This window comes from Prosopis cineraria, unplaced genomic scaffold (genome assembly GCF_029017545.1).
Source record: "Prosopis cineraria cultivar Desert tree isolate PC_DT_omini unplaced genomic scaffold, ASM2901754v1 PC1739, whole genome shotgun sequence".
Lineage (NCBI taxonomy): Eukaryota > Viridiplantae > Streptophyta > Magnoliopsida > Fabales > Fabaceae > Prosopis > Prosopis cineraria.
The window spans coordinates 9030-25886 of NW_026557064.1; the positions used below are offsets into that span (position 1 = coordinate 9030).

Genomic DNA, 16857 nt, shown 5'->3' on the forward strand with positions numbered 1-16857 from the left:
TAACAATATCAGATAAAACCATGCGTGTGGGCAAATCAATATATACTGAATTAGTGTGAACCAAAGTAACGTATAGTAGGGCCCTCTCTGGCCCTACGAAACAAAGCAAGGGCACGAAGACACTTCCAATAAACAAGCCTCGAAATCATCAAATCTTGGCCATTTTCCAATGACATTTAGCCATTAACAGTAGTTGACCAGGCCTGATTGGCCACCTATTATTCTCAATGATAACAACGCCAGAATAATTCTTTGCAGTTACCAAAGAGCTGCAACAAGCCAAATGGATTCCCATGTATATGGCTGGCCAATGAACGAGATACATGTAGAGATACCTTTTCTAAGAAGCAAACACTTACGTACGGCAGCCTACCAGGGAATACGAAGGACAGCGGCTAAATCCATGTGTGCCAAGCCAAAGCACAACCTCGTGGTAAAAAGACAAGGGTATAAGCCGTGTGTTGCCTGCTGATACTGTGGTGATCTAGGAAAATCTTACTGGGCAATATCATATAAGACTCAGGGTGGTGAAGGTTTTTGTGTGAAGAGGGCGAGCGGATAATGGCAAAGCAAGGCATGTTTCGATATGCAAATAAGGTGGACAAGTTGTTGATGCTGTTTGGGACGTTGGCAAGTTTTGGAGATGGGATTCAAGTTCCCCTCATGATGTTCATTCTCAGCGATGTGATTAATGCATATGGAAGCCCAAACATCATTTTGACAAAGAATGATGTAAATAAGGTTGGCTTTCTTAATGAAATATCAGTTATAATTCATTGCCATACACACACATTTCATAAGTAATCCCCTTCCCAAAAAAGAAAAAAAAAAAACGTACTTATTGTAAGAGCAGTTTTTGAGATTGCTATTCAATTTGTTTTTTCAGTATGCTTCAAGGCTTTTCTACGCAGCAATGGGAGTTGGACTTTCAGCTTTCATTGGTAGGTTATGTTTCTCTTGAAACACAAACTTATCAGATTATGCAGCTTGATTGATGTGAGCAAAATAAAGCTAATAACTTTCCATACTTCGTTCCATTTGACATTTGGCTATTGCAGAGGGAATGTGTTGGGTAAGAACTGCAGAGAGACAAACTTCCAGAATAAGAATGGAATACCTGAAATCAGTACTTCGACAAGAAGTTGGTTTCTTTGACGCTCAAGCAGTAGGTTCTTCAACAACTTACCAAGTTGTCTCCCTCATTACAGTTGATGCCAACTCAATTCAAGATGCTTTAAGTGAAAAGGTGCCATCACATTATGTCTTTTGAAACCAATTTATTTAATAAAAATCACAAAGAAAAAACTTGTTTTTAGGTGTTTGCCATCAAATTTTCAATAAAAGCATGATAGGCAAAGTCCTTCTACAATTCAATTCAATGTTACATATCTGGGTCATGAAAAAAAAGAAAAGAAAATTCCTCTGTATGTTATATGTTTCTTGAGAAACCTGATGGCAAAAAATTGAGGAACTCTGCATGAATCTTGTCCTATATACATCACGTGTCCAGATTTCTTCGATAAGTGCAGGGAAAGTTCTAAGAACAAAAGCGCTTTGGATTATATGCTCCCAAAATCAACTGGCTTGTTACAGAAGATAACACTTTGTTTCTACCTTTCTGGCGATAACGCAGTCTAAAGTAACTTTTAGTGAAAACATATTGAAATTGAACTTCACATGAATTTGTAATCAAAAAGGTGATTTTGGAATATTTTGATTGGAAGCCAAAAACTGAAAGTAAATGTCTGATGTTTATGCTTTTATCCAATTATATCTACTTTCCGCTCAGATACCAAACTTCCTCGCTGGCATGTCAACCTTTCTATTCTGTCACATCTTTGCACTTGTACTATCATGGAGACTTACATTGGCAGCTATACCACTATCAGTCATGTTCATCGTTCCAGCACTTATATTTGGGAAGATCATGTTAGATCTAGCAATGAAAATGATTGAATCTTATGGAGTTGCTGGTGGGATTGCAGAACAAGCTATATCATCAATAAGAACTGTTTATTCATATGTGGGGGAGAATCAAACACTGAACAGATTTAGCAATGCACTTGAGAAAACTATGGAATTGGGAATAAAGCAAGGTTTTGCAAAGGGGCTGATGTTAGGAAGCCTAGGAGTTATATATATCAGCTGGGGCTTTCAGGCTTGGGTTGGAACTTATTTGATCACTGAGAAAGGAGAACAGGGTGGCCATGTATTTGTAGCCGGCTTCAACGTTCTCATGGGAGGCCTGTGAGTCAATTTGTCATTATTTATTTTCTAGTCTTATCAATGGTCTTTTTGAGTTTTAATTAAATTCTTTCGCACATTAAATTTAAGTACGTTCTCATTTTAATATTTTACGTACCAATGAATTTCAGGAGTGTCTTAAGTGCACTTCCCCATTTGACTGCTATCACAGAGGCGACAGCGGCTGTCACCCGTCTCTTTGAAATGATTGATAGGTTACCAACTATAGATTCTGAAGACAAAAAGGGAAAAGCTTTGTCACATGTGAGAGGAGAAATTGAATTTCAAGACATTTACTTTTGTTACCCATCTAGGCCAGATACACCAGTCTTGCAAGGACTCAATCTTAGGATTCCAGCAGGCAAGAGAATAGGTCTTGTAGGGGGTAGTGGTTCCGGAAAGTCCACAATCATTGCATTGCTTGAGAGATTCTATGACCCTGTTGAGGGAGAAATACGCTTAGATGGCCACAAGATCAACAGACTTCAGTTAAAATGGTTGAGATCTCAACTTGGCCTAGTAAATCAAGAACCTGTTCTTTTTGCCACAACCATAAAAGATAATATACTGTTTGGAAAAGAAGGGGCATCCATGGAAAGCGTGATAACTGCAGCTAAAGCAGCAAACGCGCATGATTTCGTTGTCAAGTTACCAGATGGATATGAAACCCAAGTAAGTTAAAATGGGAAATGGACTTAATAAGTAATTTTGAGTTGTTCTGCTTGAGTTTATATTTGAAGGTATCACTATGCTTCTTTTTGACGTTTTTAACATAAACGTTTCTAATGCTTTTTCGTATGCAAAGGCAAGAAATGCTACTGAGATGGCTAATATATCAGTTAACAATCATCATGTTTTTCTTAGCAGACAATATACTGTCCTATAATACACATTATTGTGAATATTGTCTAGTCTTGTTTTCATTAAATTATACTCTATTGAAGAATGCAGAGACAACAAAAATAGTTTTTCTTAACATCCATCTTTTCTCAGTTGTCCTTTATTAAAAGGAGAAAGTCATTTTTTCGTATACGGAATCCAGCTTTTTTTTGCCAATACAAATCTGGTTTTAATTTGCTTTAACTAAATCCTTCAGTAATGAACCTATATGCCTTTTTTTTTCCAGGTTGGGCAGCTCGGATTTCAATTGTCTGGTGGGCAAAAGCAACGAATTGCCATAGCAAGAGCTTTACTCAGGGATCCAAAGGTTCTGCTGCTTGACGAAGCTACCAGTGCACTAGACGCACAATCTGAAAGAGTGGTGCAAGCAGCAATTGATCAAGCTTCAAAAGGAAGGACTGCAATCATTATTGCTCACCGTCTGACTACAATACAATCTGCTCACATTATTGCAGTTCTTCAAGCAGGGAGACTGATAGAATCAGGTACCCATAATGAGCTCATGGAAATGAATGATGGACAAGGTGGGGAATATGCAAGGATGGTGAAGTTGCAGCAAGTGACCACACACGATGAAGATTTCAGGAATCCCAATCTTCAGACAGAGGAAAGGAATCCCCACCACAAGATAAGCATTTCACCGGGCCCAGCAAGTATCAGATCAAACACACCAAGCACTCCAGTTTTATTTCCATTTAGTCAGCCATTTTCCATGGGGACACCTTATTCCTACTCAATCCAATGTGATCCTAATGATGATAGTTATGAAGATAGCTTCAAAAGATCAACTTATCCAGCTCCTTCGCAGTGGCGTTTGCTAAAGATGAATGCACCTGAGTGGGGAAGAGTAGTGTTTGGATGCTTGGGTGCAATAGGCTCAGGAGCTGTCCAGCCAGTAAATGCATTTTTTGTGGGAACACTTATCTCTGTCTACTTTGACACTGAAACCTCAAAAATAAAGTTCAAAACTAGAGTCTTGGCACTTACTTTCCTGGGAATTGGCGTTTTTAACTTCATTACAAGTATTATTCAACACTACAATTTTGCAGTTATGGGAGAAAGACTGACTAAAAGAATACGAGAAAGATTGCTTGGAAAATTGTTGACTTTTGAGATTGGGTGGTTTGATGATGAAGAGAACACAAGTGCAGCCATTTGTGCAAGATTAGCCTCTGAAGCTAGCATGGTTCGCTCCCTTGTTGGAGATCGTTTGTCATTACTGTCTCAAGCAATTTTTGGATCTATCTTCGCTTATGGTCTTGCATTGGTGCTTACATGGAGATTATCCCTCGTGATGATTGCTGTACAGCCATTAGTCGTTGGGAGCTTTTATTCAAGAAGTGTCTTGATGAAGTCTATGGCAGAAAAAGCCCGAAAAGCTCAAAAGGAAGGAAGCCAACTTGCAAGTGAAGCTGTAATAAACCATAGAACCATAACAGCCTTCAGTTCTCAGAAAAGGATTTTGGCCCTTTTCGAATCTACATTGGTAGGTCCTCAAAAGGAGAGCGTTAGGCAATCATGGATTTCGGGCTTTGGTCTTTTTAGCTCACAATTTTTCACCACTACTGCAGCAGCTTTAGCTTACTGGTATGGCGGGAGGCTTTTGATTGAGGGGCTCATAGAACCAAAGCATCTTTTCCAAGCATTTTTCATCTTGCTCTTCACCGCATATATCATTGCAGAAGCAGGAAGCATGACTTCTGACTTATCTAAAGGAAGCAATGCAGTTCGATCAGTGTTTAGAATCTTGGACAGAAGAAGCGACATTGATCCTGAGACCACACGGGCAGTAGACATAAATAAGAAATTAAGAGGTCGAGTGGAACTTAAAAGTGTTTTCTTTGCATATCCAACCAGACCTGAGCAGATGATTTTCAAGGGTCTGTGTCTTAAAGTTGAGGCAGGGAGAACAGTAGCACTAGTGGGACAAAGTGGTTCCGGTAAATCAACCGTTATTGGCCTCATTGAAAGGTTTTACGAACCATTGAAGGGAACAGTGTGCATAGACGAACAAGACATTAAGTCCTACAACTTGAGAGTTCTAAGGTCACGTATTGCCCTTGTAAGTCAGGAGCCAACCCTTTTTGCTGGAACCATTAGAGAAAACATTGCCTACGGGAAAGAAAAGGCAACTGAAGCTGAGATAAAGAAGGCTGCAACTCTAGCTAATGCCCATGAATTTATAAGGTATGAGAACTACAATAGGAATAAAATTCTCCTCTTATTTGATATTTCATGGGAAAAAGGGCTTGTTTTCCAAATTTTAATGAAGCATCAAGAGAGAAAATTCCCACTTCTACTGCATTTCTCGTAAAAGGGAAACCAAGAGAGTTAGTGCAGCTGACTTAGGTGGGTGCTATCAAGGCCTCACCTCTTTCTAGGCTTCATGTAGTACTGCATATGATCAATTCCAATTAAGTTTTAGTTGTTTTTTCTCCTAGCCTAAATCTTAGCCTTTGTTTCTTATCTAGTGGTTATTTTCTTGTCAGTGGCATGAACGATGGGTACGACACTCATTGTGGAGAAAGAGGGGTTCAACTGTCAGGAGGCCAAAAACAAAGGATAGCCATAGCACGTGCAATATTGAAGAATCCTGCAATTTTGCTGCTAGATGAGGCTACCAGTGCACTTGATAGTGTGTCAGAGAACTTGGTTCAAGAAGCACTAGAGAAGATGATGGTTGGCAGAACATGCATAATTGTGGCTCACAGGCTATCTACTATACAGAAATCAAACTCCATTGCTGTGATTAAGGATGGGAAAGTTGTGGAACAAGGTTCACATAATGAACTCATTTCTCTAGGGCAAGATGGAGCATACTACTCTCTTGTTAAACTTCAAAACGGTAGATCTTTTTGAAGGTAAATCAAAAGAAGCTGCAACATAAGATAGGCTTTTCCCTTTTTCACTTTTGAATTTTAGAGACAAGATCGTAACAGGTTAATCAGGAATAACAACATATATTTCCTAGATTTGGGTGATCCCTTTGTACCCAAATATGAGTTTAGAGAAGTGTCAAAGTTGTAGTTATGTATTGTGAGAGAAGTGGCTTGTTTGAGGATTGTGGTGTGTGAAGTAGTAGGACCTTTGACGTATAAATAGGTCTTGTATTGATTGCATGATGAAAATGGAAAAGCAATTTCTAGTGCCTCTCTGTAATCTTGCATCACAAATCATGAGGTTTCAGTTCCTCGACCACCATATGAGAACTGCCACTTAGTTGATAGATTAATATTTGAATCCTAGATCTGACTCAATAGAAATTGCCTAGAGACACTTCCATAAACAAGCGGCCAAAAAGCTTAAACAAACAACGTTTTGAATACATTTGATAACCTGTTTGAAGCTTTTGGCTAGAACGCCAAGCATGTCAGAAAATGCATCTCATTGCAAGGGAGAAAAAGATGCTTCCAGCCAGCCAAAAGGCGTCCTCAAAACAGGAAAAAAGAAAATACAAGCACCGAACCAAATCCTTTCAAAATCTCATATAATTCTTAAACAGTTTCAAAACGTATCCAAAAAAAAAAAAAAACAAAAACAAAAACAAATATAACTCTTGACCTCTATCTGTATCTTACCATACTTTTCCACGTTTTCCTCCAATCTCCTGCCTGTAACTTATACATAAGCTAGCCCATTGGTGATAATTTTTATTGGTAGATGTTACTTGCAGTATGCTAAAGGGCTAGAATAACTCACCTGTTTGGTAAATATTTCTAGTGCAAAAACACTGACAAATCATGGAGATTAGATGCATTTGGTTTTTTGGCCAAAAGTTCATTTACAAAAAGTTCATATGACAAAAATTAATTTAATGAAAGTCAGTTGTTATAATAAAATTTATGTTTGAATATATTTTTTTAAAAGTCAATTTGATAAACTAAAAGTTACTTAAATTATATGCTTTTGAATGTATAATTACCAAAAAAATATTAATTTATAATGATTTATAATTTTTGTTATACAAGTATAATATATTTGAAATGTTTATAAGATGTGATAAAGATTTTAAATGACATAAAATTTGATCTGTATTGCTAAAAACTTAATCTCTAATTATTTGTACTTTTTAATTTATAATTTTAAAAAATGTGATAAATATTTTTAATTTTTATTATATTTTAATGTTAAAAATTAACATGATTAATTATTCAATTTATAATGTTAAAAAATTAATATCTAATTATTATTATTTAAATAATAAATATATTTTTTCATGAATTAACTATTTTTTAAATAAAAAAAATAAGAGATTAAACTTGAAATAATATAGTTAAATAATATCTCACTTTTTAAACTCACTTTTCAAAAGCTCAATTATTTCAAATGTGTGTTTGGTTTTTGGTTTGCCAAAGTTCATTTAGTGAAAGTTTATTTATTCAAAGTTAATTTAGTGAAAGTTAGTTATTGTAATAAAATTTATATTTGGACACATTTTTTTAAATGGCAAAAGTTAGTTTAGTGAAAGTTGGTTGTTATAATAAAATTTATATTCGAATATATTTTTTAAAAGTCAGTTTAATAGATTAAAAGTTATTTGAATTTTGATAGAGAGATGTACTTTTTTATATATAACTATTAAAAAGAACATTGATTTATCATAATTTATAATTTTTGTTATATAGATGTAATATATTAAAAATGTTTATAAAATTGTGATAGAATAAAATGTATTTAACAAATTTTTAATTTTACCTCTATTAATATTCATATTTTAAAAAAAAATAAAATATCCTATTGTTTAATAACTTTCTCAACATTTAATAAGATAAAAGGGTAAAGATGGATATAATAAATTAATAATTATTAAAATGCCATATAAATATAACCAAAATAAATACTATCTATTTTATAAATAAGACCAAAGTCTTATAAATAAGTTAGAAAGGACTTTTGAAAAATTTTTAAATTGCATGCTCCAAAATCTACTTCCAAGTCAATTACCAAAGTCTTAATGTCAATTTACACATATTATAATTACCCAAATGACATTTGACATTTAAAAAATTGAAAAGGGCTTTTGACAAGTGGGAAGTAACAAATCCAAATGCATGGCTAAAAGTACATTCAATTACATTGGTAATAACTTTTTAAATGGACTTTGTAAAAAAAATTAAAAACCAAACAACATCTACATCCAAAATCTATTTCAAGAGTCTTTTAATAAACTGAATTGAAAACCAAATGAATAATAGATTTAGTAAAAATGACTAGTTCTCACGATATAATAAAATAAAGTTTGAATTCTTACTGTATACTCAATTTATTATCTTTATCAATCTAAATAATAAAAGTATTCCAGGCAAGCTGCTCTATACAAATGGCTCCAGACAGTAAACTCTATTCATCAGCTCTATGAACAGTACCCGGCTTTATCTACAGTAACGGCTTCACGCCATCAACACACGGCTCAAGGGGAGGTTTAATTAATGAAAATTTTGCTGCCAGACTTCCATCTGTCTTCCGCAAGACGCTCATCATTGTATGTCGGGTAATGACTTCCATTCAAGACAGCTGGAGCTGTACCTCTCTTCAAAGCTCGGTGCTTCAATCTCTCATTCTCTGGACCTCTCTTCAAAGCTGTACCTCTCTTCAAAGCTCAGCTGCTCTATCTCTGGATGCATCAAGTGTTCTTCTGGCGGTGCATACATCAAGTGTTCTTCTGCTTCTGAGCAACTGGTGAGTCATGCATTCTTTTATTTCTCTTCCTGTAATTGTCTCTCTTCGAAGCTCGGTCCCTCAATCTCTCATTCTCTCAACTGCTCTATCTCTGGAAACCTTAGTTGTTCAATCGCCCAAACTCTCAATCTCTCAGGCAGTGCATGCATCGAGTGTTCATCGATGCAGAAATGGAGGACCATCGAGTGTTCATTGACCAACCTCCGGGAACTTTATGTTGGATACTTCAACACTTACACGCGCGGCATACCGCCTAAGATTGGAAACTTGTCGCAACTCGTCAGATTTGACGCTGTGAACTACAGATTGACTGGCGAGATACCATCGAAACTCGGCAAACTTCAGAACCTCGATACTCTGTTTCTTCAAGTGAATGGACTTTCAGGTTCAATAACATGCTTACGGGTCAGATTCCGGAGAGATTTGCTAAAGTAAGAGCCTCTAGATTTTGGAATTCTATCCAGCAAAACAATTCCAGTTTTTAGCATCCTTGAGGTAAAATTCCTGTCTTATTCTATTTGCTCAAGCATTTTAACTTAAGCCAGCACTTTATCCTATGTAATTTATTCCATTAAATGTCCTATTTATCCCATTAAGTGTTCTTTTGCTTCTGACCAATCTTAGGTGCGATAGTTTAGGATAATGAAAATGTCTATTTTTGAGATAGATGTATTATGTCAGATTCACATGTGTATTCCCCTTTAGTGAAGGATCACCTATTCCCCTTTAGTGAAGGATCCTTTTAGGCTCTTGCCAACTTGGATGCTGCAGACTAGCCATTCGCGTGCTTTTATTGGCTTGCTCATTAGTTTTTGTTTAATCAGAGAGGGCTGGATGATGAAGATTCGTTTATGTGTTCGAACTATCCTATCTCATCCTCTTTAAACAAAAGTCTTACTGCCTACGTACAATTGCCTTATCATCTATAACCATCTATATTTATCCAACATTCACTAACAACCACCGTTCAATCTTAAGTCAGTATGCTTAAAAGTATCTGAATCACTATACTGAAGCAATGTTAAGAGTGTGAATCTTAGGTACAATATACCGACTAAATCCATGATCTTATACTGTCACAGTAAATTCTTGGATTATAAAGCTTGACATTTTTCATCTGTTGCACAGTAGTATCTTCCTTTTGTTTCCTAAAAAACTTTTATTGTGTCTGTTACTTCCACTGATATTTTTTTTAGGATGAAGACATGGAAGGACACCTTGAGCATTGTGCATGGAAGTCCGCATCCAGTTATCATGGTTTCTTTTCTTTACTTAGGACTAGAGTAGCTACTATGTTGCTGTTGCACTTTTAATATTTTTGGCCAACAACTGTAATATGTTTGGTGTATCAATTGTATTTATTTTCATATTCGATATCACTCAAGAGTTTCCTTATTTTTCCAGTATCAAATTTATAGAATAATTAGATATATGCAAACATTAAAAAGTTAAGAGTTTAGAGTTTGTTAAATTATTTGAGTTCTCTTGCTTGAATATAATCTACTAAAGGGATACTCCAACTTTATTTTGAAATAATTCATCCTACTGCCAACTTAGAAAGTTGCAGCAATTTAAAGGGCAGATCATTTTAAGAGTACCCTTTTAGTTTTCTATCACCTACTATAATAGGACGAACTCTGGACAAAATCATGTTTGCAGCCATAACAACTCAATGCATTGATAAATTTTTTTATTCTTTTTTTTTTTTTTACTTTTCCAAATATGATGAGGCATGGCTATTAGTTCTAAGTCTGTTATATCTAGATCTTGCTTACTTTTAATATGATGAGGTATGGTTTCTTGCTTTGTAAATCATGATAAAATAGTTGATTGTTGATTTTTGTAAATCATGATGTGGAGTTCCTTATTATATTAGTACGTTTCAACCATGTTCATGAAACCGTCATTTTATGAGTCACTTTTCCAAACATTGTGAAATATGTTTTGACTGATGGATAACAATGTGCAAAATAAGGTGAGGATACATGAAAAGGCAATCTATTAATAAAAGTTTCTTTGTTTATTAAGTATGATTGGACGTGTTTCTTGCAAGAGTAGGTATTGTAGGACACATAGAGCATTGTGCGATGTACTCTTCATGTTACATCCTGTCTTCTTTGTTTCCCGATATCATAAGGCTATTGCCTACTTAAGACACTTAAACCAGTCCTTATTAGCTGTTTACTCCTTGCATGGGATAGTCTTTTACTTGTCACTCATAAGCTGTACCTTCTGTAAAGCATTAAATTCCACTGTACGCACATATAGCTCACATCTTCACGTGAGAACTTGCTGTAGGTGGCTTCTTTTTTGGTTCCCGCCAATCTGAATTCATGTAGTGTCTAATGTGAACTTGCTATTGTGTCCTCCTACATGCCTCTATTTATTCCCCCTAACTGATTTCATTTTGTATCACCATCCCATACTTTCAAACCAAAAAGTATTTGCTTCTGCACTGTCCAACCACCTCCTCTTCGGCTGCTGGAATGGCACCAAGAAAAGGCCATTTGATCAGAGAACTTCATGCTTCCAAGGAGACGTGGACCATTGTTGTAAGGGTTGTAAGGAAATGGAATGTTACTCCTAAAAACAAGCCTTTAGAGGTATTTTGTATCAACATGATTCTCATTGATGAAGAGGTATTACATTTTCTAACTATTTTCAAAATTTCTACATTAGTAGATCATATCCCTTGGCTTAGTTACATGTGTTGTTCAACATATCATACTTATCTAATTTTCTCCGTTTGTTAGGGTGAGAGGATACAAGCAAGTGTTACACAAAAGCCTCTTCTTGAACGTTTCAGAGATAGGGCTGTTGAGGGAAGTACTGTATTCATAGCCAATTTCAATGTAGTAGAGAATAACCAGTACAAAGCAACAAATCACACTTACAAGATCATTTTTAATGCAAACACTTTCATAGATGAAGAGAAAGCAAACATACCATGGAACTCTTTCTCTTTTATGCCTATTAGTGTTTGCCTTGAGCAAGAGATTGCACCTGAATACTTGATTGGTAATTTGTTCAAACAATATCTTCAAGGAATTTGTTTTTAAAAATGACATGAGATGTGTGCCCACGAGTTATCTTCTTTACAACCTTCATTTCTGTAATATTCCTTTAAATATGACATTACTTTCTCCTCCATACTTCTCTGCCTTTATACAGATGTTATTGGAGTGTTAAAGTCCATAGGAAAGCTTGAAGAGTACAGGACCGAAAATGGATTCCAAAACAAGCTGACTTTAACATTGGCAGATCAAAAGTAAGAATATTTTTTTAATGGGTGCATGTCTTTTATTCTGCATGACCTAAGAAGCTGTTCCTAACTTATTTCTTTTGCAGTGGCACAAGTATTGTATGTGTGCTTCTTGGAGAGTGTGCCTCAAATACCTATTATAGCTATCTTGACAATGAAAGGTTTCCATTAGTGTTTGTCATTCAACTGTGCCGACTTACTATAGACAACAGTAAGAAATTTTCAACACACTCTTACCTTTGCCTTTTTGACATGAGAAACTAATTTATTTTTTCCTGTGCAGAGGAGGTCCAGATTGGTTCATCCTTCAATGCAACAAAAGTGTGGATGAATCCAAATATTAAGGAAGTTTCAGATTTGATCGACAGGTTTAGCAAAAAGTGACCAGTAGCATGAAATTTATTACAAGCACCATTTCTTTAACCCTTTATCCGTTTATCAACATGTCAGTTACATTACAGTGTTTGCATCAACTCTTTTTTGTTTTCCAGTGCCAAGGAAAGCTCATCTCCAAACAACTCTTGCTTCAGCCAAGTTATACCAATTCAAACTACACAACTCTCTGCAGACTCTATGTTGAGATCCACTAAGAAGATTATGATTTCTGACATCGACACAATGAAAGTGGTGACCTCATAAACCTATGTGAATGGTCATGGATAAAGTTTCATTTTTAATGACATGTTACCTTTTTTTTATTATTATTAGGGTGATCCATTTATTATAGAGTGTGTAATAGAGAAATTAGAGACTAATCCAGGCTGGACATATGAGGGTTGTATCAGATGTGGAACCAAACATAGGCCTAATTCAAAAGGAATTATGGTTTGCCCTTCATGCCCCAATGATATGACTCAAACTGAATTTAAGTAAATTTGCTAACTTTTCCTACTTTCTTTTCATTTGTGGTTTACATTTAACTCTATTCTCATTACATATGGTTGGAAATCTATTTAATTAGGCTCAAAGCACACTATAACGTGTCTGATGAATCTGGAAATACCTCTGTTGTCTTTTTTGACAAGCATGCGTATGAGTTCACTCTAAAAACTGCTTCTGAGATAAAAGAGCAGCTGCATAAAGTAATCTCTTAGCACTCATCTCTCTATCTTTTCCAAAATTTAACCACATATTGTCTAACTTATCCTTGAATGCTAGGAAAATCGTTCATATGCCTTCCCAGATGAGCTTGAAGATGTGGTAGGGAGAAAAATGCTGCTCAAGCTAAAGCGTACAAGCTACAATCTTGAACATCCTAACTCTAGCATTGGTGTGGTTCAATACACAGCATGTCAAGACCTTCTTGAGCAATTTAAAGAGGCTTCAGTAGAGGTGAAACAATTGATAGCTATTATGGTTTAAAAGTTTATTCAATAACTGACATGTTGTGCTAAATTATTTTGTATTTTGTTTGGTTTTTTAAAAAATTTTACATTCTAGGAGGGTACCAATTCAGGTCTGGCTATTATGGTCTTAGAGGGTACTATAGTTAAAGAGGGAGTGAATGAGGTATAATGAAATGCAATTTTATATTTTATATTAGTTATGGTCTATGAAAAGTTTTTTTTATGCAATGAATGATTTAGGAGTGCCTTTGTGTGTGTTTGATTATTGCAGGTGGTTCCAACAGCCTCAGACTTTAAGAATAGTCATGAAGAAACAACTATGGGTTCATCTCTTTCCAAAGTTGAACCAATAATGTCTCAGGACATTGGGCTTGATGAAATGACTATATCTCAGCTGTATCCTCCTCCATTGCCAAGAGGAAAGAGGAAGCAATATTTGAAAAAGAGTGCAGAAGTCCAGCAAATTAATCCCCAACCTCAACCATCTACTTATGCCATGCCTAACACCAAGCCTGTCAAGATAATTAAACAAGAAAAACCTTGAGCTTTTAAGAGCTTGAACTGAAGCATTAATGTCCTTTTTGTTGTTTCTATGTTTTTTTTAACTATTGTTGTGCTTAGTGTTCACTTATCATCTTGCCTTTCCAGATATTAGAATTAAAACAGTTATTATGTTGCTGTTTAAGTTTTATTTCTTTTAGCCAGGAACTCTAATATGTAATGAATTATTAATTACTAATGGCATTTATTTTAAGGTCTGTCAATGCTCTAGGAGCTCATTATTTTTCCTCTACCAATTTTCCATATTTTCCAGGAATGCAGTGCTGAAAATAGGACAACTTGATGACTTCCTTTTAAATTTGTGTTGCGTGACTGATCATTTTAGCCCCTAAATGAATATTTCAGTAAACAATAAATAATGTAGATGTATTATACTGTCACAGTAAATGTTGGTTTCCCTCACTTGGTCTTTCTATCTCTATCTTTATAAAGGGCAAATTCACAGCTTCTAGACTTCTATAGGTGTGTGTTACACTGTCATAATGTTGCAACAAAATCAAAATTCTCGTCAGTTAAGATGACAACAACATTCCAACCAAAAACATGGCCTTTTGGTATTTTATTTATGAATTAATTATGTATTTTATTTCCTTTTGGTATTATCTAAAATGCAGCTTAAAAGATAATAAAATTCACACCATTATAGAATATGTGCATGAAATATGAGTGACCACTTTAAATTCAAAAAATTAGTTATGATGCTTTAAACGTTAATTAAATTTTTACAGTGCATGATACCTACACGTATATTCTCATCCTCCATTTAGACCAAATTAAATCTGGAAAACGCTAATTGATACTGCAATCTTCATAACACTATGACAGATTTGAACAAATTATAAAGTATGAAGAGATATTCTTTTGAACAGATTGGAAGGTATGAAATTATGTCATATAGAATTAATATAGCAATAACTTAAAAAAAAATTCTTCCAAGCCAAATCAAGATGGGAAGTAATTAGAAACAGATCTATAATTAAAGTAAATAAATAAACTGATACAATTCTAATTTAAAGTAGAAACAACCTGACAGTAAATAATTAAGTAAGTCACCAAAAAAAATCGATTTGATGAAAAAATATTGACTCACCCATTAGTGCAAATATTTGAGAAACACATGACGGCAACTCCATTGAACTAATGCAATTCTAATTAAACAAGATATCTGACATCAAATATGTTTTAATATATTGCTAATACACCAGAAACAATGGGCACCGTAAAACATCTTTGCTGTCATAAGTTGTTTGCTAAAACAACAAGTTTTAATTCATAGCCAGTTGTACAAGAAAGATTTTTTTGTTATCCAAAAAAATAAAAAGGGACAGAAAAATAGTAAATAAACTAATAGTAACAGCATCGATATTACTTGCACTGGTATAAAATAAATTAATAACCAGCAGTTAACACCAATACACAGTCAATAGATTTGAAATTTGATAACATCATTACTATTAGTTGCCTACCTGTCACATAAGCCAGACTTTAATTGCTTTCTACATGCTTCATTAAATGCTGTAAGATTCAACTGAACCAGAATCAGTGTATTTCACCTACGCCAGGTGCATTTGTCAGTGTCAAAATGCTTTAATGCAATATTTTGACAGTTAGTCTATGTACAAACACCTCTAGAGTCATGTCACTTCTCTACTTTGTGAAATCAGTAAGAAGAGATAATAAGCCGCATAAGCCTTTTCCAAATGTCAAAGTCATCTAATTAATGCACACAGCCTATTGAGGTTTCCAAGAATCCCTTCCTACCTTAACCTCTTAGCTTCAACCTCCTTGGATATTGTGAACCAAAATCTGAGATTTGAAACTAAGAGCATTTTTCACGTCAACTGATTCAAATATCATTTGTAGTGGTTTTAGAATCAAGAACTCGGTAGAGGAAGTCAAGATGAATTTGCTAAACTCCAATCTAACAGCAGATAAAAAATTCAGATTGCACATTCACTGATTCAAAGTGCAAGCTTAGTAGTTTCTGAATTAAGTCTTAGTACTTGAAGTCAGAACTTCAATACAAGATGTTCAATAGAAAGAGAAATAGTGCAAGGTTATCTGCTATCATGACTTCCACGTTTGAATCACCAGCATCTGAAGACAATGGCACACCAGAACCTGAAGCAGAGAATATACCAAATACAAATCCTTCTCAACTCTTCTCAACCAATAAATCTCCACATCATAGAAAACAGGCAAGGATAAATGCTCTTCAAGACATAACTAATGTAGCAATTAACCTGTCAAAGAAGTTTGGTAATGCTGATGTCGAAGGTATTGTTCTCCCTCCATGGCTTATTATTACGAACTCATGACCAATCCCCTGATTTATTTGTGATTTGCCCAGCAAGTATGAATGCACATCAACTATACCATAAATCAGACTTAGAGCCAATGTTTAAGAGAAGGAGCACCAGATTCTGCACTTTTCAAAACTTTGGCTCCAATGGTGATTTCATTTCCTTTTCTCAATTGCAGAACACTCAAGAACAAGGTACTTCATTCAAAATTTATTTTCTACCTATCGGATGGGTGCTTAAGTGATATTTTTATAGTCATTTCTACTCAATCAGATTGAGTTGAATAAATCAGTATATTCAAATATAAAGGTTGTTATGTGATAATGTAGTTTTTGACAGAATTGCAACTGCTTTACATATGGCTTGCTATTATTTAACCCCTAATTGCATGCAAATCGTGCCACAGTATGAACATTCCACTTGTCATTCCTCTTGCAAATAATGCTTCTGATTAATCTTCTCATGGTCCCACTTTACTATGTCTTAGGACATGATAGATGTGTATGTTAGTGCTAACTTCATTTATTATATATAACAAATTCATTGACATTGTGGATATTGA

General features: G+C 34.9%; 2 protein-coding genes and 1 long non-coding RNA gene across 4 annotated transcripts; all 3 read left to right on the forward strand.

Annotated features, from left to right (window-relative positions):
• The first annotated feature begins 358 nt into the window (after positions 1 to 358).
• Positions 359 to 6294, forward strand: LOC129300766 (putative multidrug resistance protein). Of its 2 annotated transcripts, XM_054939351.1 has the most exons (7): positions 359 to 741; positions 887 to 941; positions 1059 to 1246; positions 1790 to 2247; positions 2376 to 2916; positions 3371 to 5331; positions 5634 to 6294. In XM_054939351.1, exons 1-7 carry the CDS (start codon positions 562 to 564, stop codon positions 6001 to 6003), a joined length of 3753 nt encoding a protein of 1250 aa, XP_054795326.1. In that variant the 5' UTR covers positions 359 to 561; the 3' UTR covers positions 6004 to 6294. The 2 variants fall into 2 exon arrangements, with proteins under 2 accessions (XP_054795326.1, XP_054795327.1); XM_054939352.1 differs by lacking the exons at positions 359 to 741; positions 887 to 941 and having other exon boundaries at positions 1142 to 1246; positions 1986 to 2247.
• Positions 6295 to 8730: 2436 nt separating this feature from the next.
• LOC129300765 (uncharacterized) lies at positions 8731 to 10122 on the forward strand. The gene is made up of 3 exons (XR_008590830.1): positions 8731 to 8823; positions 8928 to 9318; positions 10020 to 10122. It is a non-coding gene; the product is annotated as an uncharacterized LOC129300765 (long non-coding RNA).
• Positions 10123 to 11255: 1133 nt separating this feature from the next.
• LOC129300767 (uncharacterized) lies at positions 11256 to 13975 on the forward strand. The gene is made up of 11 exons (XM_054939354.1): positions 11256 to 11462; positions 11577 to 11841; positions 11995 to 12091; positions 12172 to 12296; positions 12369 to 12453; positions 12577 to 12712; positions 12794 to 12954; positions 13047 to 13167; positions 13244 to 13417; positions 13526 to 13594; positions 13703 to 13975. Exons 1-11 carry the CDS (start codon positions 11310 to 11312, stop codon positions 13973 to 13975), a joined length of 1659 nt encoding a protein of 552 aa, XP_054795329.1. The 5' UTR covers positions 11256 to 11309.
• Positions 13976 to 16857: the final 2882 nt, after the last annotated feature.